General features: G+C 37.9%; 1 protein-coding gene and 1 pseudogene across 1 annotated transcript; both read left to right on the forward strand.

The window, feature by feature from the left end:
- The first annotated feature begins 513 nt into the window (after positions 1-513).
- On the forward strand, positions 514-3,566 carry LOC147505302 (D-amino-acid transaminase, chloroplastic-like). The gene is made up of 5 exons (XM_086557890.1): positions 514-832; positions 926-984; positions 2,002-2,174; positions 2,454-3,127; positions 3,214-3,566. The coding sequence occupies exons 2-5, from the start codon at positions 940-942 to the stop codon at positions 3,309-3,311; spliced, it is 990 nt and encodes a 329-aa protein (XP_086414016.1). The 5' UTR covers positions 514-832; positions 926-939; the 3' UTR covers positions 3,312-3,566.
- Positions 3,567-18,718: 15,152 nt separating this feature from the next.
- On the forward strand, positions 18,719-21,139 carry LOC147505303 (carotenoid cleavage dioxygenase 7, chloroplastic-like; annotated as a pseudogene).
- The last annotated feature ends 6,538 nt before the right edge of the window (positions 21,140-27,677 follow it).

Genomic DNA, 27,677 nt, shown 5'->3' on the forward strand with positions numbered 1-27,677 from the left:
GACTAAGAACCAGACAAAAACAAAGAGAGAGAAACCAATCTTGAAAGCTATCAAGATTGAGAGATAACCTTTACAGAGATACAATCCTGTAAATAGATAAGAGTGATCTAGTAAGGTGAGAGACTGAAATGAGATATTATAATCTTCCTTCCCACTTTATAAAGAACTGGCTCTTATGGAAGTAGGCATCATCACAAACTGAACACGTAAATCTTTTGTGTTGTGGTTTGTCTTTCCGCTTTGCATTATTATTTGTTGTTGATAGTTGTTTAATGAAGTTGGGCATGCTAGTATAGGCTGTAGTTGATATTTAGATTTTGTCCGGAGTTGAATTGTTTCCATATACGAGTTATCTGTGTAGTAGGGGAATCGATTGGTATTGGTATAATTCCCAACAAATATTACATTTATTGTCTTAATAATTTAGTTTGGGCATAAAAACAACATGGGCGTCAGCATATGCATCATGCTAGTTTGCCATTAAAGAATGACTCTAAAATGGTCAATAAGGACACTAACTAAGAATTTGTATTATGAACTTTTGGCCAAGACAATTTCTTCCCACCTCATCAAGGGAATGCAATAGCCAATCATTGTTTCAGTAGTGTTGTGTGAGTCAACCCTGTGTAATAAGGCCAGTGAAGTCCGTTTGCTTTGTCTTGTTTCTTGTCCTAGTGCATGCATTAAAAAAGTGTTTCAATTATATGTTGGTTTCTTCTCCCATTAGAATCCAACTACTGGACAAGTGAGCAAGCCACTGGATTCCAGTTTAATTACTCCCTCCTCTTCTCTACTTTCCATTCACTGTGCTGTTCTTCTTCTATAAGAAGAGGTATTGTTTCTTCTTTAAACCCTCTCTCTTTACTGTTTCTCGATACTTGTGAGTTTAGTTTATAATTAATTGTATTTCTTTGTTGTGTTGAAGATTTTATTGCTGAAATGGAGGTTGATAGTGAGAGTGTAACAATTTACTCTTCCACTGAGGTGAGATCATTAAACTCTGATTAATTTGGATTCAGTCGATCATGTTTCAGTTAATTAGCTTATTGTAGTACTTATTGGTGATTCACAAGTCAACTCTAATATGCATTTATTGTTGATTCATCCATTCAAGGGGAGTATGTAGTTCAAATTTTAATCACTTTGGTGACATTAGATATTTCTTGATATAACAGCCATCAGAATATGCTCAAACCTTATAGCATACAATGTAGCCTGGTCAATGATCATACTGTTGATAAAAGATGGTATATGTTTCTGTTTAAACATGATTCAAACTTTATTTGATCTGGCATAGACTAATAGATCCCCCAGCCCTGTATAATAGCACGTTGATTCTGTCTGGGTGTGTGGAGGTGGGGGAAGTATGTTTCTTGACGTTATCGTCGACTTCTTGTTACTTTAAGAGGAAAATTATGGGATATGGTAGACTCCATTGTCCCCTCATGTTATAGAAGATGCAAAACAAGAAAATTGTTACAAGGATTGACCACAAAGAGCTTTCTAATAATTATTGCCAATGCAGAGAGGGATAGAAAACAGAAAGGTGTGCAAAAATTGATAAAATGATGATCACAAGTCACAAACTTTGAACTCTTTAATTAATTAGATCAAGCTGTTATTATCATTGCCTTACTGAGCACTGGACTATAGTGGTCTCCTTATGTTAAATCCTAAATTATAGAAAGTTCATCAGTTCATTATATCCAAGTATTCAACGATACCATCTCTACTGTTCAGAGTGATGTATCCACACAATCCAGTCCATCTAGAATCTTTTTTTATCAATGATGTTCTCTCTAAAGTTTCATATAAGTTAACAGAAAAGCTACTAAGTAATAAGCAACTCCAAAATTAACTGCATACAGCATACGTACCACCTCACTAGAACTGTCCTAAGAATTGAACTCTAAGTACACCTTTTCCCAAGAATAAATGTTGTTGCTCTGTTTTCGTTTGTATTTTTTTTTTTTTCTTATTATGCTTGTGCTCATGTTTCAGTTGCTTGGGAAGTTGCAAGACAAGTGGAATGGCAAGAAGAAGCCTTACCCAGCAATGTACTCCAGTGTTTATGGTGGAATTATTCTTGATCCTGAGATGATGGTTATCCCAGTTGATGATCATATGGTTCATCGAGGGCATGGTGTCTTTGATACTGCTATGCTTCTAAACGGGTGATGTTCTGACCTCCATTGACACTGAAACCTTATGTCATAAATATGGTCTTTATATCTTAGTTTCTGAACAATCAATTGTTTCATGCATAAAACGCAATTCGTAACCATGGTCGATGCATCTGCTTGGTGTATACTGAACTTCTAAGCACATTATTCAATTTACAAATGACACCGACTCCTTTATGCCCCGTCCGCCGGACTTAGTTTAGTTAATAAACCTAGACAACTCCCAAACTGAACTGCTGATTCTGTTTTTCCAATCTTTGTCTACTGCAGACACCTGTATGAGCTTGATACCCATCTGAACCGTTTTCTTAGATCAGCATCAAAGGCAAGGATTTCGTCTCCATTTCCTCAGTCAACTCTAAGAAGCATCCTAATCCAGTTGACAGCAGCATCACAATGTAAAAAAGGCTCTTTGAGATACTGGCTGAGTGCTGGGCCTGGGGATTTCTTATTGTCACCTGCAGGGTGCCCTGTATCTGCATTCTATGCAGTAGTCATAGAGGATGACTATTCCCAATGTAAAGAAGGGGTGAAGGTCATTACATCTACAATACCAATGAAAATACCTTTGTTTGCTACAATGAAGAATGTGAACTACCTCCCAAATGTTCTAGCAGTAATGGAAGCTGAGGAGAAGGGAGCATTTGCTTCTATTTGGATTGACGACGAAGGCTATATAGCGGAAGGCCCAAATGTTAATGTGGCTTTTATCAGCAAGGAAAAGGAACTTTTGCTCCCCTTGTTTGATAAGATCCTTGCAGGATGCACTGCAAAGAGGCTGCTCCAATTGGCACCTAAGTTGGTTGAGCAAGGCCTTTTGAAAAGTGTGAGCACTTCCAATCTTACAGTGGAACAAGCCAAGGATTCTGTTGAGATGATGTACGTGGGAAGTGGGCTTCCTATATTACCAATCATTATGTGGGATGACCAACCAATTGGAGAAGGTATTGCTTATGGTTAACCGGTGTTTTTAAACCAGTGAATTTCATTTTAACACACTAACATGATCAACTAATTACAATTTTCACAGGGAAAGTGGGAGAGCTGACAATTGCACTCTCAGATCTGTTATGGGATGATATGGTTGCAGGTCCTGATACGCAGAGGATATCTGTTCCCTATGTGTAAGGAGACACATAAAAGCCATAGGAATAGATCAATGCTTCTTCATACAAGTTGTCATCCTTGCTCATAGGGTATCAAACTCAACAGTGGTACTTTGTCGAGGCCGATACCATTTATTTTTGTTGACAAACTGGGAAGCAGAAATTTGCATTGTTTTTAATGGCATAATTTACTTTGAATAAACCAGTGAAGGAACTTGTATTGTGCTACTCTATGCTGTCAATTTTCTTATAAATCATACATGTTTTATGTACAAAAGCTAGGACATTCATCTATGCAGCCAAAGAAGACTCGAGTGTTTTCACCGGAGTACTCTTGCTGTTACATATAGACATTGGATGTTGCTTAAAGGTGAGAACTGAAATAAGATAAATAGCGATAGATATAATAATTGATATTATTGACCCCCCCATCACCATGTAAGGGAATGTATTGCGCAAATAATTAAACCATCATCAAGAAATTCGTATAAATAATTAAGAAGCATATTGGCCATCCAAATCTCGCATTCTCATAAATACACCTGAGCAACAGAAAATCTGTGACAAAAGGTAGTATGTGACCTCCTGAACATGTCAACCCAAGTTATAACTACTTGGAGTTTGGCCTAATGGAAAGTGGGAAGCTCGGCAAATTTCTGCTGCTTGATGACCCGATGGGAAATAATTTAACTTTTTTGTGTATATTTAGAGAGATACTAATGTGAATATAACACTGCGGAATCAACGTTACCCACTACAATAAATCGCAATATCCCAACACTTTTAATATCAAATAACAAGTATATAAAGTAAAACAATTAATATAAAAGAAGAACAAACCACAAGACGAGATATATCGTGGTTCGGCAATTTGTCTACTTCCACACTGCGAGTTCCAAGCTTTACTAGATGTCCGGAGTAACAAATTACAAGTCTCTCAATCCACTTACAAAGAATGAACACTCAACTCACAAATAATTGCTCTATTATAATCTCTCTCTTTCTTGGTTTTGGAAAAGTTAGGTTTCTACATAAAAAACCTATATTTATACTATTTCAGAAAACTTCCGAAAAAGGGCAAATTCATGCTGAAAACGGGTGGAGCGCGGGTCGCGTGCCCTCGGCTAAGCAAAACTGAGCGCGGGTCGTGCTTAAGCGCCTAGAGTTCACTAAAAAACATGAGCGCAGGGCGCGCCCTTGCCAAGGCAAAAGTGAGCGTGAGTCGCGCCCTACACATGAGAGAGAAAAAAATACATTTTTCTCTACAATTCTCCACCTCGGTGAGGTTTTAACACATAAAACCGACCCGAACACATCCAGCAAGAACACATCCATCCAGAAACTCACAGTCCATCCGCCCCTAAGGGCCATGCCCACAAAGAGCTCTATCAAGCATATAGGATTTGGAGCAAGTCCAAACAGTGTTGGAACTTAATTCTAGTGACAACCTTAATCAACATATCAGCAGGATTGTCATGGGTGTCCACTTTCTCAAGTGCAACATCACCATCCTCAACGACATCCCGTATAAAGTGATAACGGACATCAATATGCTTGGTCCGAGCATGATGAACCTGGTTTTTTGCCAAATGAATAGCACTCTGACTAACACAATGCAAAGCAACACTGTTCTGCTCAATACCCATATCATCCAGAAGACCGCGAAGCCATAATGCCTCTTTCACTGCCTCTGCCACTGCCATATACTTTGCCTCAGTAGTAGATAGAGCAACTGTAGCCTGCAGCATAGACCTCCAACTAACCGGTACACCATGCATCATAAACACATAACTAGTAGTCGATCGTCGTCTATCTAGATCATCTGCATAATCTGAATCAATATATCCACTGACATAACAAGTGCCTCCACCATAAACTAATCCCACATCCAAGGTACCCGTCAAGTACCTTAATACCCATTTCACTGCCTCCCAATACTGCTTCCCAGGATTAGCCATATACTTTGTTTACAACACTAATGACTTGTGAAATGTCTGGGCGTGTGCACATCATAGCATACATCAAATTGTCCACTGCATTAACATAAGGAACATGTGCCATATGCTTTTGTTCCTCCACCGAACTAGGAGAAAACTTAGCTAAAAGCCTAAAATGCCCAGCCAAAGGCGTAGAAACCGACTTTGCATTCTCCATACCAAAACGCAAAAGGACTGTTTGAAGGTATTTCTTCTGAGATACAACTATTCGTCGATTCTGTCTGTCTCTGTCAATCTCCATGCCCAATATCTTCTTGGCTCCACCTAAATCTTTCATCTCAAACTCAGAGCTAAGTTGAGATTTCAACTTGTCTATCTCCACCATGCTTTAGGAAGCAGTAAGCATGTCATCCACATAAAGTAGGAGATAGATGAAGTCATTACCACGAAGTCTACGAAAGTAAACACAACAATCATACTTTATTTGGTGTACTCATGTTGAATCATGAACGTGTCAAAAGCGCTTTTGTACCATTGCCTAAGGCGATTGCTTTAACCGCATAAATGACCGATTCAATTTGCATACATGATCTTCTTTCTCAGCAACGACAAACCCTTCAGGTTGTCTCATATAGATCTTGTCACACCTCGAATTTCGACAGAATTCGAAATTAACATTATTTGTCCCCGACTCTTCGATCTCCGAGGTGTGACGCACTCTCCACTTCCAAAAACCCATAAACAGTTTAAATATGCGGATAATTAAAAACCAATAAAAATTTCTATTATACAAAAGTCCTATTCATTTCAAAAATTCTCAAATACTGATTACTTACAAATCTCCTTTCAACAACTCTTTAATTAAAATTACAAATGAAAATACAAATAATATTGCCTCAACTGAAAAACCTATATCACCTTAAGGGAAAACAAAACACATCCTGAGATGCAATGCTAACTGATAAAAGTAAAATGATTAATTTTACTAATGAATAAAGCGATGAACTCTAAACGCAAGTAAAACTAAACTTAATCTTACGATGTCTATTTTTATCAAAGTTTCCTACTCTCAATTCTATCAAGATAGAGTGGAGTAACAAATTTGTTCCACTCCTAGTGCTCTAGCATGGATTGTTTTCTAATCTAATTAGTCGGTCTTAAGTCAATGAGAGCTTTACGAAGGTGATATGCTACGATACTTACTGAATTTGATTACTTGACTTTTAAACTACTAATGCTATGGAAATATGATTGTTTTGAATCTAGATAAAGGATTAGAGGGGAATTGAATCCACCTCGAATCCAACTTAATATCCTAACATAGATTCTTGTATCTCGATTCTTACGTTCTTACGGCAAGAAATTCGAGGTCTAATCCCTAGTGTTCATGGCATTTCTACCTAGAAAGTACTAACTAGCATGTGAGGTCGCCCACCCATTCTCATGGCTTAATCACGACCTTCTAGATTGGAATAGATTCTACAATATTTCTACACTATACCACTAAGTTTTCATCAAGGCTTCATCAACCCCTCTAATGGAGGTTTTAGACTTGAGTCATCAAACCATCATTTCCCATTTCATTATAACTACACATCATATTAAAATTCTAACTTAACTAAATTAACTAACAATGGTTCAATCTATTTAAACTACGGAATGATAATCAACAAGAATTAAAATCAGATCTATAAATTGAAATAACACAATTCGAAATTGAGAAAACAACTATTTTATTTATCTAATCAATCAAGAACAATGATTCAAAGACTTAATCTAAAACAAGAATTGAAAATGGAACTAAAGCTTAATTTAATTAATGAAAACAGATCTAGAATTATCTATAATATTTTAGGTCTAACTAGCTACCATTAACAAAGAGCTAAACTTTGGTTTTTATACTTTCAGATCCAAAATCGTGCATGGGCTTGGAGCCATGTTTTGGGCCAGAGAATCAGGCCCAAAACCCAATTCTTTCAGTCCAAAAAGGCCTTTTCAGCTGCAGTTGGCTTCCACAGACTTTTCGTCTACTTCTGCTCCTCTGATTGGGTCAAGGCTTAGACCATTAGAAATCTCTTTCCGAGCCAGTCGTTTTGACATAAGGTAGGCCCCATTCCGAGGTCTGAGTCCAAAGATATGGCCTTCGGAAGTTCTCACGACTTGTGTTTGTTTTCACGTGTCGACTTTTCAGCTTTTGGACCGGGCTTTGGGAAGGCTTTATCTTCTTGAATCTTGGCCTTTAATCACGAAACTCCTTAGTAACCGACCTTTTCTCCTTTATCTCACTAAAGTGGCACATTTTCGCACATAATGGACTTTGAAGCCTGAAATGCATAAAAACACGAATGTCGGTGTTAACTCTTTAATTATTACTCACATAATTGGTCCAAAAGTATGATTTGTTAAAGGGTTAAAACTACAGTTTTGGGCTCTTATCAAACCACCCCAAACAGCATTTTGCTTGTCCTCAAGCAAAGATGAGAAATTAGAATAAGTGACCAAAAATGGAGTTCTATATACTCCGCTTTTATTTGAAATTGCGATTGCATTCATATATGCAACAAGGCCTTAAACCACTAGGAATTCCCTAGTGGACGAAGTTATAGCCTCGTGAGAGTTTTCCAGTGAAGGTACTCACAAACTTCAACTATACTACAACGACTAAGAAATAAAACTATTGTTTCCTCATTCATGTCCCAACTATCTATACATCTCACTAGCAAATGAATAAGAATAACCAAGTCAAAACCTAAGCTAATATATGCATAATAATCAATCGTCTATGATACAAATATATATACTATGAGTAATACTATGAAATGCCTAGCAGGTTCGTTTATGAAAAATCGGAATAGTGTCCTTAAGTAGGTCCTCACATAAATGTCAAGACAAAAACCACTCTGATTTTTTCACTCAAGTTTTCATTACTCCGGTGTCGCGGTGGGCACACTTTACCTTACAATCTCAATGACAACAAAGGAAGTTCTGAGAGTCGATCAAACACATCTGCCACTTACTATCACACTAACCTATTCCTAATTGAGCTAGAGGTCTTTATTAGGTGTTGCGGGGATTAGGAGATGGTTTAAGAAGGAAGGAAATGGATATTCAAAAGGACAAGTCTGAGATAATAGAGTCTTCATATTATGTAACTTAGAGAAAACCTTGTTATTTTCTTTTGCTTTTATACTTTGTTTCCATCCTTAGCCATATTTTTCTTTTTCTTTTCTTTGGCTTTTGACTCCCTTTTATTCTATTTTTGGAGTTTTATTTATATATATATATATATATATATATATATATATATATATATATATATATATATATATTTTTTTTTTTTTTTTTCCTTGGATGGAAACTTCTTTTCTTTTTCAAGCAACTAACTAATTTTTTTTTACATAAGGTTTTCTCTTCTTCTTTCTTCACTCATTCTATTCTCGGACTTCTCCTAAATTGGGTAGGTTGATTTATTTTTTTTAATTTTGTTTTTGTAACAGGGTAAAAGGAATTGTGGTTTATGGAAGGCTAAAGAAAGGCTCAGAGGGGCTTAACTAGCGGAAAATAATTCATAGGTTTGAATTTCTGGCTATATCGATCCAAAGAGGGCCTAAATTCTCGCAGGATATGGCATAGTGATCAAACAAGTGGACGTGTGATATCTCTATCCGATTTTATTTCTCCCTTGTGTCATTTCTCAAATGTTTCGGCTCATATAAGGCTTTTAGGCTATATTCTCACAGGATTTGTAGAATAAGTACTCTAGCCTAGATTTGAAACTTATCGCTAACAATCATAAATACTCATGTAATATATTTATAGATAGATGCAAAGATTATTACCTACATATTAACCTAAGTTTCTAACAATTATTCTGATGCAAAAGCTATGTGAGACCTCTAGATTGTTAAGAGCATAGAGAAAGAAAACAATACCAATATTCCTAAGTATATAGCATAACTTATTTATTTATATTTTTGAATTTTAAAAATTTTAACTAGAAAACAAATGCATATTATACATATCTATATCCTAACAGATGCCTTAATTACACGTGTTTTGTGCCCCCAAAACAAGAAGCATGCTTTGTCCTCAAAGCATTTAAATAAAGAGGGTAGAAAAATACCATGGAAACGCGTGAAATTCTTGAACATCTACAAAACAAGGTTAGAACATACTAATATAGGAAATAAAAAACGGACGCGAACTCTATAAGAGTTCCACCCATTATGGGGTTAGTAATTAAATTGCTTGGGACATAGCGGACACTAACTGAAACTAAAAAACTTACCATATCTCCCGCTTTATGCATCCTCCTCCTCGTTAATCGAGGACGAGGTTCCTTCGCGATCCGCGGTCCATTATAACTTGCCAAGCTTGCCGCCATTTATCATCTACTAATGTTACTTTTGTTAAGTGTTATTATGTAATGCGATGGGATGTAATGGCGACCAAATGAAAATCGTGCGACCGCCATCCCCAAGTCATTATTATTCGAAATGAGCTTAACCACTTAATGGTGGGTCTCATGACTTCAACCCTTTTCCAATCTGTGAATTGTGCACGTAATCTGGGGTAAACAACTACGCGATGACGCGGCTTACCAACACAGGCATAAGAAGATACTTACGCCTCATGGTTTGGGCTCTCTTAAGACTAGTGACCAAAACTCGGGGAATGTCATAGTGGCGACGTCCCTCAGCTAAAGCGAGGAAAATGTCACCAGCAGTACTGTTTACAGAAGTGAACTGCCATTCCCCCAAAATATTCATCAGGATAAATAACATGGTGGTGCCTACGTTTAAGGAAAGGCTACCAAGGGCAATGCCATATCGCCCTCGTCCATTACTCGAAATACCCTCCCCATAATAATCATGGAAATATGTATAATCATAAAGATATGCATTATCGGTCATATATGCCCATGTGTGAATAGGATCGTATTGGTATTCCTAAAACTAAAGGCGACCAAATTTTATTGAATTCATGTATCGTGTCATCGACACGACGGAGAATTCTTGATCTCCATCCTAATTACAATAGAATTTAACGTGGTCATAGAAATAAGCGGTAAGTTGTGGTGAATATGACTCGTCATCACTTACCGATTAGATGACGCCATCCCTAACCGCAGGATCCCGCGGTCGGAACCGGTGTCCATAGGTCTCGATGCCCAACACATCTTCGAAAAGATCTGTTCGGTATGACTATAGGAGATGTCATCACAATAACTCTTTGAACAGTTCCACAAAATCCTGGAATGACCGTCGAAAATTGGAAATTTCGCGTTCACGCGAAACGGTAGCCGCTACCGTGTAGTAGTAGGCGGTCGCCGCTCTTTGTGTAAATGCGATTCTGATGTTATGGCGCTGGTCGCGCTTTGGTATGAGGGGGAGCTCTAGGTCCATGGCTGAGGGTGGGTCGCTCGGTATGAGGGCGTCGGCCTCGACAGAATTTTTCAAAAAAAGTAAAGTAAAGCAGCGCTTCGTAAAAGCGTTTGAAATCGGAGTTTAGATGAAAAAGAAAGTAAAACTTGGAGTGGATGGTGCGGGATGATGGTGGAATGTATTGTGGTTTGTTAGTGTAGAAAGAAGGGAGTTTAAATAGGTTATGAGCTTCCAAAACGAATCGGGAAGTTCCCTATTTGTTTGAAGGCAATTTCCGAAAATAGGAAAATTCCTAAAACCGAAAACGGAAACAAGCCATTTTCATGATTTCCTAAAAATCTTGGTATCTTTCATACTGGATTTAGAATAGTAAATTCTAAACTCTCCTAGATTTCATGCTACCACCACACAAGTCATAGATATGCCGATATCGGCCAAATTATCAACCTTTCCTCCAAGACAACGTAACATATATATGATCATATAACGACTTATGCTCGGTCTAAATATTTCCACCCCAAACAAATTCGGAAGGTGGGATAAATGATAAAACAAGCAAGACTTTCGAAAATAACCAATTATATTAAAAATAAAATAAAATATAAATCCAAACAACATTAAATAAACACATTACTATTTAAATTTAACTCTTGAATTAAAATCCTTCTAATAAAACGAAATTATGAAATAACAAATAACTCCAACGGGGGGTGAGCACCTAGTTTTGTGGATGATGATGGACTCGAGATGGAGATTGGCTTGAACCCTCGTCCTTTGGCGACGCCATGCCCTGTCAAACTTCGGCTGAAACAGAGTCCTCCACGGGTGGCATGCGTCGTAGCATCTCTATTCGGAACAAGCGTTGGGCTTCCATCTCAAGCATCGAAAGTCGTGATAATCGGGTTTGTTGTTCCGGTGGATAGTCTCTATGTTATACAAGATATCGCCCGTAACCCTCCGAGCATTTCAAATCTCCTCCGAAGGTTCCTTGCTTCTTTTGAACTACTATCCGTCTATTTCGATATCTCCACAAATACCATAAACGCACCGCCAAAGCGCATTTTGCAACACTTGCATCGTTCTACATTAGAAGTACACTTCTCTAATGCATCTTCATCCATCCATGTCATATCTTCCTTTTCATCCTCCGACTCATCCATTTTTTCTTTAGACAACGCCAAGTCTCTTGGATGCAATCCAGATAGATACTTGCATTAGAATGCAATTTGATCTTAATAGGAGCAGATCTTGTGACAGCTTCTAAAGGAGAGCATGATCTTAGTGATCAATACGGAAGAGGCTAAACTCTTCCCCTCCTCGAATCACATTAAACATTAAATCAAGGATGCAGAAATTATACTTCTTTGTTTGCAAAATCCAGAGAACGCGCATCACATTGCAGTCGATATCGACTTTGTCTTTCCCAGGGGCGTTCCTACCAATCCACTGAGCTACAGCCAGTTGATTGGTTCTCAGGGTGGTCTGGCGGACGCAATGGGATGTCGGATTGTATTCACCCTCCACGACAGTATCCTTCATCAAAGCAGGAATTCTAGTATACTGGGGTTCCTGAATTGTCGTTACTAGGTTGCTTTCAAGGGTAATTCCTAACAGTTCAGCTAACAAGTGTCGCGTTACTTCTCTCCGCGTTCCTCCTAACTTTATGAAAATCCTATCCCCTTCCAATTCTCGCTTTTTATAAAACTGTTATACCAAATCATAGTGATAGAACTCCTCGGTTGAGTACCACCGTCCGCTTCAATGTCTCTTGAACATCTCCGCCATAAAATGGGCTAAATCGGAAAGCAAACACATTTTCCGCAAAATTCTACGTCGTAAGCGCCATTGAAATTTCTTAGACTACTAATGGTTTGTAGACCGTGGGGGGAGGCGAAGTTTGAATAAAACTACTAAAACGTTGGTGGTGGTGGTGGAAACTATAATTAGTGGGTGTTTTTCAAGTTGGGTTGGTGGTGATGATTGTTTAGAGAAGATTTAAGGTGGATTTGATTTCCTTGTTGTAGGTGTAGTTAGGTTTTCTTCCCTCTCTCTATTTTTTTTTATTTTGGTTTTCCAAGTTTGATTTAAAATAGGTAACCGCGGTATTGAAAGGAAAGAAAGGAACCGTATGCGTTTTTAAGGAAGGAAGGAGACGCCAAGAACACGCGTCGCGGTTTGGGGCCAAGCCCGCTTTGAATTGCTTAAATTTTCCGATTTTTCGCTAATTTCAAACACAATTTGCCGCTTCATATCTTGGCCCGATTTTGGCGAATGAGTTATGGAAATGATCAGTAGAGAATTTCCAATCCAATGATCCATAAAACACTCAATTCCAACCATGGGTGATGTATAAGAGGGTGGAAGAACGCCTCGAAGTGCGTGTGTGACGTAAGTTATGCGAACGAAGAAAATCTAAGTTTAGATTACGTCAACCCAATTGAACTAATGGGCCTAAACAAAACCAATGGAAAGTTCGAGCAATCCCGATGGAAAGTTCGACTGCTCACCCCCAAATAGATTTTTAAACACAAAATTTGTTTACAACGTGGGTCGTTTAAAGTCAGATTCCCAAGACTTGTTGGATTGCTATTTCTATGATTTTAAGAATTTTAATTTTAATTTTATTTGTTTATTATAAGAAACACGAAAAACAATAAATACATAATTCACTCCATAGAGGGAACATGACTCAAAACCGAGAAAACATGCAAAAGTGGAAAACGTGAATTATGTGAGGCGTGGACTTAGGATCCCGTATTTACATGACCCACACACTCCATAAGGAGGGCCGGTTACCTGAATGGTGCACTTATCAAGATATGGAAATGAAAGTAAGTACACCAAATGTCAAGGGGGGCCCCTCATAGATGGTCCCGTAAAAGGACTTCCTACATCGAGGGGGACGAAGTTCATGAAAATATTTTAACCGTTGACCATTAACTTGAAAGGTACCGTTGTCATTTGGATTTACCAAGGTAATTGCCCCGTAGGGGTGACTTCAAGATAACTAGAAAAGGGCCGGACCAACGGGTTTTAGTTTGCCCGGAAAACATGTAGACGGAGTTGTAAAGCAAAACCTTTTGACCGACCACAAACTCTTTGGCGCAAGATATGCTTATCATGAACACGCGTTTCATGTTAGCTTTATAATCCTTCAGAGATCGCATTTAATCGCCACGGATTTCTTCAAGCTCATTCAATTGCAACTTGCGTTTGACACCGCCTCATCAATATTGAAGTTAAGGCTTTTTATAGCCCACGAGCCGCGGTGCTCTAATTCAACAGGCAAATGACATGGTTTCCCAAATACAAGTCTAAAGGGAGACATACCTATAGGAGTTTTGAAAGCAGTTCTATACGCCCATAAGGCATCCGATAGACGCTTTGACCAGTCTTTCCTATCAGGGTTTACAGTTGTTTCTAAAATCTTTTTGATTTCCCTATTAGAAACTTCTACTTGTCCGCTAGTTTGTGGATGATAAGGAGTTGCTACTTTGTGTGTAACTCCATACTTTTTCACTAGGGATGCAACAACTCTGTTGCAAAAATGTGTTCCACCATCACTAATGATGGCTTTCGGAATGCCAAACCGACAGAAAATATATTCTTTAATAAAAAATACAACGGTCTTATGGTCATTGCTACGGCAAGCTAGGGCTTCTATCCATTTTGACACGTAGTCCACGGCAACTAGAATATAAATGAAACCGTGGGGAAACCGGAAAGGACCCATGAAATCAATGCCCCGTGACGTCGAAAATTTCTACTATCAAGATTGGATTTAATGGCATCATATTACGTTCGCGGATTCGCCCAAGTTGTTGGCAAAACGAATACACGCCTTGCAATGCACTTGGGCATCCTTAAAAAGGGTAGGCCAATAAAATCCACATTGAAGAACTTTAGCGGCTGTTTTCATCCCACTAAAATGGCCACCACACTCTTTGTCATGGCAAAACGATAGAACTTCATTGTATTCCCACCGGGAATACAACGACGAATAATCTGATCCGCACAATACTTTAAAAAGGTAGGGCTCATCCCAAGAGTATAACTTAACTCCGCCAAAAACTTTTACGCTCATTCCTTGACCAATTATAAGGCATAACATCAGCCGCTAGATAATTTACAATGTCAAGATACCATGGTGTTGAAAAAATGGCATACGAGATGCTCATCGGAAAAGAGTCCGGTATGGACTCGAGAATCACCGATCGCCGTTTGTGAGTCTAGATAAGTGGTCGGCAACCACGTTTTCGACCCTCTTTTGTCCTTTATTTCTAATGTGAACTCTTGCGGGAGAAGGATCCATTGGATTAATCTCGCTTAGCATCCTTCTTTGCAAGAAGGTACTTAATGGTCGCGATGGTCCGTGTAAACTAAAGTTTTAGAACCAACCAAATAAGGACTAAACTTATCTAAAGCATAAATGACGGCTAAGAATTCTTTTCTGTAGTTGAATAATTTCGTTGAGCATCGTTTAATGTTTTACTAGCATAATAAATGACAGTGGACTTATTATCTAGTTTTTGTCCCAAGATCGCACTAACCGCATAATCACTAGCATCACACATGAGTTCGAAAGGTTTTAGACCAATCGGGAGGTCAGATAATTGGTGCAGAGGTTAGGCGCTTTTAAAGTTTCAAAAGCCTGCTTACAGTTAAAATTAAAATCAAAGATTACATCTTTCAAAAGCAGATTAGTTAAAGGCCTAGCTATTTTCGAGAAGTCTTTAATAAATCGCCTATAAAACCCGCATGGCCTAGAAAGGCTCTAATATCACCGGACGGTCCGTGGTTTTAGGTAGAGTCGCTTATCTTATCTAGTTTGGCCTTATCTACTTCGATGCCATCACTAGATACAATGTGACCTAGTACTATGCCATTTTTCACCATGAAATGACACTTTTCTTAGTTTAAAACGAGGCTCTTTTCTTCACACCTTGTCAAAACCTTAGACAGGTTAGACAAACAGTCTGTGAAGGAGTCTCCATAGATAGAAAAATCATCCATGAAAACTTCCATAAAGCGCTCTACCATGTCACTAAATATATGAAGCATACACCGTTGGAAGGTTCCAAGAGCATTACAGAGGCCAAAAAGCATTCGTTTATAGGCATACGTTCCAAAGGGACATGTGAAGGTAGTCTTTTCTTGGTCATCAATATCAATAATAATCTAAAAATAGCCTGAGTAGCCATCCAGAAAACAATAAAAAGCATGACCAGCTAGGCGTTCGAGCATTTGATCTATAAAAGGTAAAGGAAAGTGATCCTTTCGTATCATAGCATTTAAACGTCTGTAATCAATACAGATCCTCCATTTCATAGGACCTTATGTGACAACATAGTCACCCTTTCCGTTACGAACCATGGTAACTCCTGATTTCTTAGGAACTACATGAATGGGGCTGACCCATTCGCTATCAGAGATTGGGTATATGATACCCGCATCGAGTAATCGTAAGACTTCTTCCCTAACCACCTCTTTCATGGCAGGGGTTCAAGCACCGAGGTTCGGGCGAGAAGTCTTCGCGTTATCCTCCAAATGGATACGATGAGTGCAAACATTAGGGTCAATTCCCTTAATGTCAGCTAGGGACCAACCAATCGCAGACCGATGTTCCCTAATCACCCGGATTAAACGTGTCTCTTCATCCTTAGATAACAGAGAAGATATAATTACCGGATGATTACCATCCGGATCAAGTTGTATATATTTTAACTCTGGGGGAAGGGGTTTGCCTTTAATCGGGTGGAAGGAAAATTAATAGATGTTTCGTCGGGGTCCTCATTTTGCATAATGAATACTTGCTTAGGTAGCAAGTCTTCATACTCAGTATAAGGAGCAACCGAAGGGTCTACAACTTGTGTGGACTCAAGGATGGTGTTGACTTCCTCTAAGTAAGAGTCATTTATAAAATCTGACTTTCCAAAAGAAAGGAATTTGTACATATTGTTTTCAGGAAACGTGTTGTTAAAATAATCTTGAGCTAAGCTCTCGATCATGCTAACCTCCCCATCTATAGACGAATCTGGTAATTGTTTCATCATTTTAAAAACATTTACCTCAACTGTGAGATGGCCAAAAGATAACACTACAACAGAGGGGCCCTTTTGCAACGCACCCTTTTGCGACGCCAAAAAATTGTTGCTAAAACACATCTATTGCAACGCCATCTAGCGTTGCTACATCTTTCTCGTTCCATGAGAGCCCACTTTACTTGTATTCACATATTGTGACGCCTAGACTGTGGCAAATGCTTGTTTTTATGATATTTTAGAAACAATAATAAATATTTTTTGAGGGATTTTAACATTGGCAACGCAGATGGCTTACTATTGACGCGTGAAATTATTTGCAACGCCATATTCATCACAATAAGTTTTTATCGATTTAATATTTAACTTTCTCATTTTTGGTATACATTTGTTTAGCGGTGAGGTAGAAGGCCACAATTGGGCTTTTTCAGACCTACATTTTTAGCGGGCTTCTTTTTTGTTTTGGCTCCTACAAAATAACAAAATAGAAACGAAATATTTAGCAAAATAAAATAAAAATAAAAACCTAAAAACACTTCTTTCTCTCTCCCTCCCCTTACTCTCTTCAATATAAAAATTGTTATAGCTAGCTGGCTTCAATCTTCCACCCTCGAATTAAGGTTAGTCTTCTTCCACCGAAAAAGATAATTTAGATAAGCTTTCCGGATTTCTCACGATCTCTTTTTTCCTCATATTGCATATTAAAGTTCCAAGCTTTGAATTAGGTTTTAGGCTGCGGATTGGGGTTTTGATTGTAAGGTAATCGCCCACCACTAGAATAGTGTCGATTTTGAGTTTGGGTTTGTTGAAATTTGTTTTTTTTTTGATAAAAAATTCTGTGATTTATTGTAGTGAATGGGTTCTCTTGTGTTTGAATGATTTATGGACATGGGTTTCAATTTTACTAATTAATCTTTTGTTTGACATCGGTTTAGACTTGGAACTTTGCGTTCATTTTATGTTTTAGGCTGCGAAAGTGCTCTACTTCCGAGAACTAATCTTCTTTTCAGATATTCGCATGCAGTCCGTGGTAGGTGAATACAGGGTTCAACCCGTAATTTTCAAAAGCTTTCAAGGTGGTTCATTATCTCTTCGATGAATTTCTCATGATAGATCTTTGCAAGTTCTTGTTTGTATGGGATTGTTAAACTGTTAAGGTAGAATGAACATTGGGTTGTTTGACAAGTAATGGTATTGTTTAATTAGAATAAATAGTTTTCTTTTAAATGCGGGTATATTTTGTTTTGAATTGATAATAATGATGAAGTTGTGCAATCAATAGATTTTTGTTATTAGCTAATATGGCATGGTTTTCACCTTTCTATAATTGGGATTGGGATCTTCGACCGCTTTTGGATCAAAGATGGAAACTTGAAATTTATTTGGAATTAATTGAATGATGAATATCAAATGTTATATATTCATAATCTGAGTGCTACTGTGATGATGTTGGTTGTCTTGATTGGTAATGCAATAATTTGATGGTATATGTTAATTGACCTAATTGCTAGTATTGCAGAAAATGTGATTTTGAAACGATGGATATCACTCATATTGTTCTTTGAACGATGCAGTTTGTTTCTTTTTCATAAGATGTATACCTAGATCCATCAAATGTTATAAGACCTCTTTAGCTTAAGTTATTTATTGTGGTTCTATATTTTGTTTTTAAGGTGCTGATTATCTAAGTGCGTCTCTCGAGCATACGATCGAGGTAGGCCAAGTTTATTTATTTATTTTCTACACTTTTTATTCATTTTGCTTGTTTATTTGGTTGGGATTTATTTTTTTGTTAGTGAGGCAAAGAAAAAAATCAGGTTGGGTACATTGTGTTAAAGCTTGGGTAGTTGGGTGTCAGGTTTTTGATGCATGTTTACAACCTAATGTTTACTATAGCACATTTAATAATTAACTTGTCTTTTTCTTTTTTGACCTTGCATCTGATGTATGAATGGATTTGCTCTCTAGACGGGAAGTGGGAAGACATATACAATGCTCGGTGAGATTGACGAGCTAGTTGGAAGTAAAGCCCAGTCTAGACTGTGGGATGACACCACGCATATTTGAATTCTTAATGCAGAAGATATGTTGCTCCCTCAAAGCACATTCACCTTCTACGGTATGTTTTGTATTTGTTATTAGTAATAATTTACATGTTATCGGTGCTCAGTATACATGTGTATTGTTCATCACATCTAACCCGTGGTGTCCGATATGCCATTTCAACTTTTCCCGAGTTGTTTCATTGTATAATCGATTTTGTCATAAACTAACCAAGTAATAACTTGCATTTTTTGTTGTTGTAGAGTTTGATTCAAATTTCAAGTTAATGAATAAGCAAACATATAACATCTCAGAACACATGATGGTTCATGATTGGGCCTTCACGGACCGCACTATATTTTATTTGGGAATCGTATTAAGCTCGATATTCTGGTGAGTTAAACTTTAGATATGCAACATTATCACTGTTCCTAACACAAGTTTTGATTTACGTAAGTGCCTAAACTCAAATAGATCATCATACATGAATTAGCTTTCTAGCATTGTGCTAAATTTGGTTCGATAAGCTATTCATGCAAATTACAATTTATATTTGTTACGAGCGTGAAAGTTGCTTTTAGTTTGGAATCAAAATTTCACAATATTATGTAAACACTGATTTAGAAGGACCATTGTAACATTATATATGCTGCATTTGCATAGAAGTGATTAATCTAGTCTAGCATTTGAATTGCAGGGTCAATGCTTGCATTAAGTGGGATATCTCCGATGATATCTGCGTTGTCTATGGACGATAGCAAATCTACATCTCCTATTTACTTGCTTCCTCGATTTCCAAATGAGATTGTTGAAGATCGAGATTGGAGGGTACCGATTGAGGCTCCAAAACAGATGTGGCTATTACATGTGGGTAATGCCTTCGAGCAGAGGGATGTGAAAGGGAATCTAGAAATTCAAGTGCATGCTGCTGCTTGCTCCTACCAATGGTTCAATTTTTGCAAAATGTTTGGTAATTTCTTTTACTATCACACTATTTCTCTGTTTTTTATCACCACAGATATGATCCTTTTTTTTCTTATTTAGCTGAATATTGACTTTTACTACAGTGGTAATTTGTAAATCGCTGCATGTAACATAAAGCAAGGATTTTAATTTTTTTCATGATTTTGTAGGATATGACTGGAGAAGTGGTACATTGGACCCTTCTTTTATGAATGCAAGAGAAGGTGAAGAGGATTCACTGCCTCATCTAGTGGAGGTACTCTTTGTGTTCCTGTGTATGTTTTTGTGATTAAACTGTGTGTATGTTCCTCGTGGACTCTTTGCCTAATCTTCTCTCGTTTCACCATGTTTATCGATCATCGAAAAAAAAATGTTTGTCATTTAAAACTTCTAATAGGATCACCCAACAAACCATATCTTCACCACATGGAATCACTCCAATATTTTCTACCTCAAACAAATAAGATGTGTACTTTTCTTTAGAGCCTTCTAATAATACAGAAGGTAATTTTCTTTTAATTTTCAAAAGAACACAGATTACACTAGAAATTAGAAACATTTGAACCGAAGTTCGTGGTTTCTTATGTTAGTAGAATATGTAGTAATCTGTTTTAATTGAATGATCTTTTGAGCGATTAAGAAAAAGATCCCACAATTCAGGTTGTAAAGTTCTGACTAAATCTTATGACAATGTAGGTGTCTATGAACTTTGACAAAGAAGGAAATTGTAAATATTGTTCCGTTGAGCCCTTGAACCTTTGGACTACACCTTCGACTTTCTGTGATCAACCCAATGGTCTCAAGTAGAAAAACAAGTACATTTATCTTGCCACATCTTCGGTTCTGCCAAACCTTGCCACATTTTCCTTTTTGATCTTTGTTGCAAAGCTCAATGTGGACAAAGAAGTCGGGTTCGACTTGGTGGGTTGAAATCGAAGATTTATCGGTGAGCCCATCTTCATTTCTAAAGGTGACAAAGAGGATGACGGATACCTCCTTGTAGTAGAGGTAAGAATGAACACATCGAGTAGGTACTTACTCATGCTAAATGACAAAGAAGGATGAATTTGGGGAACCGATCTTCCTTATAGAACAATAGAAATTCCTATGTTATCCCCTCGTTGCCATGTTATGTTGGGTGCATTTTGTATTTCAACATGTCCTTTGGGTTTCAAGGTAGTTACATATTATGGCAACACAACTAACCACATTAAAGAAAAAGAGTATATGGTAACTTTTTTTGTCTCCAGACTCCGTTAATCACAAAAGTTGTGGAACTATCTACTGGCTCTCTGTTTTTAACGGATGTTAATCTATGTTTTTTATTTTTCAGTATGATGCGTTTCAAGACAAAGATGTTACCTTGTGATTTTAGATCCAAGACGGATAGGAGAAGCCGATGCATCATAGCAGCAGCTTGAAGTTCCCAAAAACTTAAATTTTCCTCTTGCTTTTCATGGTTTTTGGGTCGGAGAGAATTAGTTGTATCGTTTCAGTATTTGATTGCATTATTTTTACCGTTAAAACAGTTTGTGTCGATAATTCATTTTATACATAATGACCCAATGCGCATACAGTTTTCAAGAGGTGAGTGGAAGCAAAGCAATTATCAAATACAAATTATGTGTTATATATTGAAATTGCCATTGAAGCAACTAAAGCTTATGATCGCAGCCTTTCAATTCAAGATGCATGGAAGCAAATCATTTCTCGATGCCTCTTCAAGACAGAAAATTTGAATATCAGGTCACCAGTTCACCACCATTGAGTCATAATGAGAAAAACATCGATATACTCGGGGGAGAGTACCATGCGAGAACTCAAGTTGAGAAACAATTTGAACAAAAAATTTTGGAATGTGTCATTGAAGGCGAAGTTGTTCAACTTGTTTTCGGATGACTGCTTTGAGAAGATTTTTGGATGGCAAGGGCTATTTATTATCGGCACTATATGCTCTAGTTCAAGTTTCTGTTATTTTTCGTTTGTTTACACATGGGGTGGCCTAAGTAAGATGTTTTGGGTGTACATGTGGAGTTAATTAAGGACATCTTACCATCGTGGCAATTAATAAGTGCGTTGGCAGTTGCTAAAAAGGCTTTTAAGATGATCGGCAGACAGAGTCATTAGCGACTTCTGTATCGAGGATAACAAAATCAGCAGGATAGTAGAAATCCTGAACCTTAACAAGCACGTTTTCCACTACACCCTTAGGATACTTAATAGACCGTCCGCTAATTGCAACGTTATTTTGTAGGTTGCATTTTCTGTAGACCTATTTGTTTATACAAGTAATACGGGGAGTAAGTTAACACTCGCCCCCGTGTCTAATAAAGCGGTCGTCGTGTGGGAATCTCCTAAGGTGCATTTTGATGGGGATCGACCGGGGTCCTTGTACTTAACAATTCCATTATTTTAGGATAAAGTTGGGAATTGTTCGGGTTAAAAAGCGTCTTTAGGTATGTTGGTCTTACGCCTAGTAGTGCACAACTCTTTTAGAAACTTAGCGTGATTAGGTAGCTTTTTAATAGCTTCGAGAAAAGGAAGGTTTATCGTTAGATTTTTGAAAACGTTCCTAATCTCCTCGAAGTTTGTATCCCTGGTTAGCATGGCTAATTTTTGAGGGAATGGTGGTTTCGCTCTATATTTAGTGTATGGCTCGACTTAATGTGTAACCTTGGCTTTCTGTTTCTTAGGTTGTGGTTTAACTAGTACCTCTACAGTGGTAGGTTCTTCAGTTTCTATTTCGGTATCTAGTTCGATATCCGGTGTAGGGAGTACTGATGGGGTAACTATAGGCATAGTTACTTTGTTATCAACCACTCTTCCAGAGTGGAGAGTGGTGATGGCATTCAGGTCACCTACTATTGTCGTATCCGTACTAGTATTACCGTTTACCTCAAAAACTGTGTTTGTTGTTTTAGGGTTTGGTATAGCTTGTCCTGGAAACACGCCTTTTGGTTGGGCTTTTTCTTGGGCTAACTGTAGTATGCCCTGATTTATGGATTGTAATATCTGTTGGTTTGATTGAGTCATTGATTGGAAAAGTTGTTGGGTAACCTCGTATAAAAGCGTCGATACGGTCGGTTGTGTAGGTGTAGTAGTCACGGTGTGGTGCGACCGAACTATCTCACGTTGATTATTTATGGGTGGGTTTTGATAGTTACTATTGTTAACCGAACGATACCTCTATTGGTATTATAACTATTATAATTATTCCTTGTGCTACACCTTGTCGTCGGTGGCGCTTGGTTGTTATAATTATTATAATTTCCCGACCTTGTCCCCGTCCCTTGCCTAGGTGGAGCTTGATTATAGTTGTTTGTTTGCCTAACATTTTGGTTATTAAACCCCGAGTTGTAACTTGTTGATTGTTTCGCCAACTAAAGTTGGGATGTTGTCTCCATGGGGCATTAGGAATAGGATAGTTATTAATGGAGCAAACATTATCTTGCTCTAATTGTTGTTGGTCATAAAGCGAGAGGACAATATGAGTCGTGGTGCTCGGGACTCAAAACAGAAATTACATGGGTTGGAGTTGACATTCATGACGGGGAATAGGCTTTTGTTGAATAGAAATAGCCTCTACTTTTTAGTTAGAGATTCGATTAAATTTTTAAGTTACGGATCGGGTTTCATCTCAAACATACCGTGCCTTAATCGCTGAAGATTTAACTAGAGAGCGGGGATATCATCACTCCCCACCCCCAATTGTTATTGCGTTTAGTTTGTTCTTCTAAAATTTGTAAGCCCTCGGAGGCTTCTTTACTTAAGAAACTACCCCATTCATTATGTCAAGGACTTCTTTATGGTGATGTTGAAGTCCTTTGAAAAGGCACTAACTAACGCGGTGTCTTTTGCTAGGTTATGGTGTGGACACTCTATAAGCGATCGGTGAAACGATTCCAAGCCCTCGTAAAATGATTCATGAGGGTTCTGCCGGAAGAAATGAATCTTGGAAAGCATTTCATCCGTCTTTAGGGGTGGGTAAAAATGTTCCATAAATAGGTGAACAAGTTTAGCCCATGAGTCCTGAGAGTTAGCGCTTTGGGGCAGTTAACCAAGACGTTGCCTTATCGGCTAAAGTGAAGGAAATACCCCGGTTTAATTTGTTCCGCACCAACCGCAGGATGATGGAATGTTGTAAGGACTTGTTCAATCCTACGCATGTGTTGGTAAGGTTTTTCATGGCCTAAACCATGGAAAACGGGTAACAAATTAAATATGTTTGGGGGGATTCGAAAATTCCCCACTGGGTCTGCTAGAACGATGCAAGATTTAGGGCTATCGCTCAAAGCTTTGTAGAAGTCGGAGAGAGGAGTCTCTCTTTCTTCACCCATTATGTCGTATGGTTGGTGGGATAGTAGTTAGAGGTGTTATGATTGGTATACTTGATATGTTTGTTTGTTGACGGTTAATTACGTTCGGTGTTTTTCTCCGACCAGACCTTAATCTCATGCAAGTCTAAGTCTAAACACGAAAACAACCCAAACAATCTTGATATATTAGTATGAACCTCTAACTGGAGATGCGAGGTATGGAAGAAAGGAATACCGAAGCGTCCTTGCTTCGCTTATGAATAGCGTCTTTGTTTACGCGTGTTTAGTGTAAATAACAAGTTAGGAACATGAAAAACTTAAAAATCGGGTTCAAAACAAAAGCGTAGAAATCCGCAAAATTTTGCTTAGGGCGCAGCTTTCGGAGAGGGCGCGTGTCGCTTTCTTAGCCCAGACAAGCTGGTGGCGCTTTGGTAAGTAGGGTGGTCAGGCGCGAAGTCGAATCGATGGTGGTGGTCGCACTCGGGGAAGAGGGCGGTCGCTCGAAGTCCGATAAGTGAGTATGGGTCGACTCGGGGAAGAGGTATGGTCGCTTCAGTGGCCCAGATTATAAGCAGCTGGCCTCCTTATAGGCACGATCGGCCCGTGTAATTTTCCCGAATTTTTCAACTGAAACGAATAACCACGCAAAGATGAATCAAACAAGGGTGGGTGGGTTTAATGGGACTTAAAAATGACTAATTCTACTATGAAAACAATGCTAAAGTGCAACTAAGATGGCAGCGGCGCCATTTGATAAAATTAAAATGATTAATTTTACTAATGAATAAAGCGATGAACTCTAAACGCAAGTAAAACTAAACTTAATCTTACGATGTCTATTTTTATCAAAGTTTCCTACTCTCAATTCTATCGAGATAGAGTGGAGTAACAAATTCGTTCCACTCCTAGTGCTCTAGCATGGATTGTTTTCTAATCTAATTAGTCGGTCTTAAGTCAATGAGAGCTTTACGAAGGTGATATGCTACGATACTTACTGAATTTGATTACTTGACTTTTAAACTACTAATGCTATGGAAATATGATTGTTTTGAATCTAGATAAAGGATTAGAGGGGAATTGAATCCACCTCGAATCCAACTTAATATCCTAACATAGATTCTTGTATCTCGATTCTTACGCTTCTACGGCAAGAAATTCAAGGTCAAATCCCTAGTGTTCATGGCATTTCTACCAGTACTAACTAACTAGCATGTGAGGGTCGTCCACCCATTCTCATGGCGAATCCGACCTTCTAGATTGGAATAGATTCTACAATGTTTCTACACTATACCACTAAGTTTTCATCAAGGCTTCATCAACCCTCTAATGGAGGTTTTAGCCTTGAGTCATCAAACCATCATTTCCCATTTCATTATAACTACACATCATATTAAAATTTAACTTAACTAAATTAACTAACAATGGTTCAATCTATTTAAACTACGGAATGATAATCAACAAGAATTAAAATCAGATCTATAAATTGAAATAACACAATTCAAATTGAGAAAACAACTATTTTATTTATCTAATCAATCAAGAACAATGATTCAAAGACTTAATCTAAAACAAGAATTGAAAATGGAACTAAAGCTTAATTTAATTAATGAAAACAGATCTAGAATTATCTATAATATTTTAGGTCTAACTAGCTACCATTAACAAAGAGCTAAACTTTGGTTTTATACTTTCAGATCCAAAATCGTGCATGGGCTTGGAGCCATGTTTTGGGCGAAGAATCGTGCCCAAAACCCAAGTCTTTCAAATTCAAAAGGCCTCTTCACCAGTAGTTGGCTTCCACAGACTTTTCGTCCACTTCTACTCCTCTGATTGGGTCAAGGCTTAGACCATTGGAAAGCTCTTTCCGAGCCGGTCGTTTTGACATAAGGTAGGCTCCATTCCGAGGTCCGAGTCCAAAGATATGGCCTTCGGAAGTTCTCTTTGACTTGTGTCTTTGTTTCACCGTGTCGACTTTTCAGCTTTTGGACCGGGCTTTAGGAAGGCTTTATCTTCTTGAATCTTGGCCTTTAATCACGGAACTCCTTAGTAACCGACCTTTTCTCCTTTATCTCACTAAAGTGGCACATTTCTGCACATAATGGACTTTGAAGCCTGAAATGCATAAAAACACGTAATTAGTGTTAACTCTTAATTATTACTCACATAATTGGTCCAAAAGTATGACTGTTAAATGGTTAAAACTACAGTTTTGGGCTCTTATCACTAACGCAAACCACAAGCAGCAACCAATCTTCTTCATCACTAAACCTGTCAAAACTTATCAACTATGTTCATTGAATGAACACACCCGATAAACAAACAAAAAATCGGGTCAAGATTATAAACAATTTGGTGTGAGTAGTCCTAAAATACAACATATAATATACATATATATACACAATCCATAATGCAGCTTAGTTCCTCCACCGAGGTTTTTTTTAACTTTTAACGACTAATACAACATCCTTAAGTACAATAATCTAGGCAGGTAGTTCCTCCACTGAGGCGCCTTAACACAAACTATTCGCATCATAAATAAGGCATGTAGTTCCTCCATCGAGGCGCCTTAGGTTCTAACTAAACAAATAACCAACATATTACCATAATTATATTATTTAAGGTTTTCTTTGTGTGTCCCTAAAATCACGTCGTATCTATGTCTTACCTAGTTTCCCTGGCTACCACAATCGCTACCCAACGCCGAACATGTACATCCACATGCCTCCCCTTACATAATGAACCACTCCGTGCATAACCACCCTGAGCGGGATGCCGCACACCAGGTAAATCCTCACACGGAAGCAATTATGTAAGTAATGCCACTATTCGCATAAAAATATATGGCGTCATCGTTCTATTTTGCTTAACGGAATAATCAAGCCACTATTCGGCTCGCCCGGAGAGGGCCATTCACTTTTATCAAACGCCGGGAGGGCCAATCACATTACTTAGCCGAAGGCCATTGGATTAAGCGAAACGCCCGGAAGGGCCAATCACATGAGTTGTGGTAGCTAGGTTCTAGGATTTTCGCTACGTAATTTATTCAAGTGTCATACATTAATGACTCATAATAAATCCACTATATCGTTGTGTCAATTGCCTTATTGCACTAAGCCACAATATATAGAAATATCTCAATATATCTCATAACCATTTTCATACTTTCACGTGCCAATATATTATTGCACTACACCACACTCCCGTGGGCAAATATTCACCAATACTATGCTACCTCATAGTAGCATCTCACATATATAATAATGGAGCGTTTATATAAATTTCTCCAAGATATTACATTAATATATATATCCCAACATATGATATCATGTCATAATGCTTCAACGATCGCGATACATTTTATTATAACGTATTAGGAATATAATGTCTCCTAACATCTCAATATCGTCCGCGTGTCAAAAATACACAACATCAATGTCAAATCTTTCTTAGATAATGACAACCAAATTTATACAAGCTTCCACAGCATTTTATTACTATATGTGTCCATATAATATACAACATAAAACGTAACACAATTAGGCGATCCCACGGTCCACAATCAAAGCCCAATATATATATGCTTTTTACACACTACTCGTCCAAATCTAAATTAGATAATGACCAACCAAGTTTATATAATATCGACAATATTTTATTACTATATTTGTCCATACAAATCAAATAGGTGAAAAACTAGAAAAGTC

Source organism: Coptis chinensis, chromosome 4 (assembly GCF_015680905.1).
Source record: "Coptis chinensis isolate HL-2020 chromosome 4, ASM1568090v1, whole genome shotgun sequence".
Classification (NCBI taxonomy): domain Eukaryota; kingdom Viridiplantae; phylum Streptophyta; class Magnoliopsida; order Ranunculales; family Ranunculaceae; genus Coptis; species Coptis chinensis.

Excerpts from the sequence above, each read along its gene's own strand:
- LOC147505302 (XM_086557890.1), top strand. The coding sequence starts at position 940 with ATGGAGGTTGATAGTGAGAGTGTAACAATTTACTCTTCCACTGAG. Across the intron at positions 985-2,001 it reads CAATTTACTCTTCCACTGAG|TTGCTTGGGAAGTTGCAAGA; the intron begins GTGAGATCATTA and ends CTCATGTTTCAG. Across the intron at positions 3,128-3,213 it reads TGACCAACCAATTGGAGAAG|GGAAAGTGGGAGAGCTGACA; the intron begins GTATTGCTTATG and ends CAATTTTCACAG.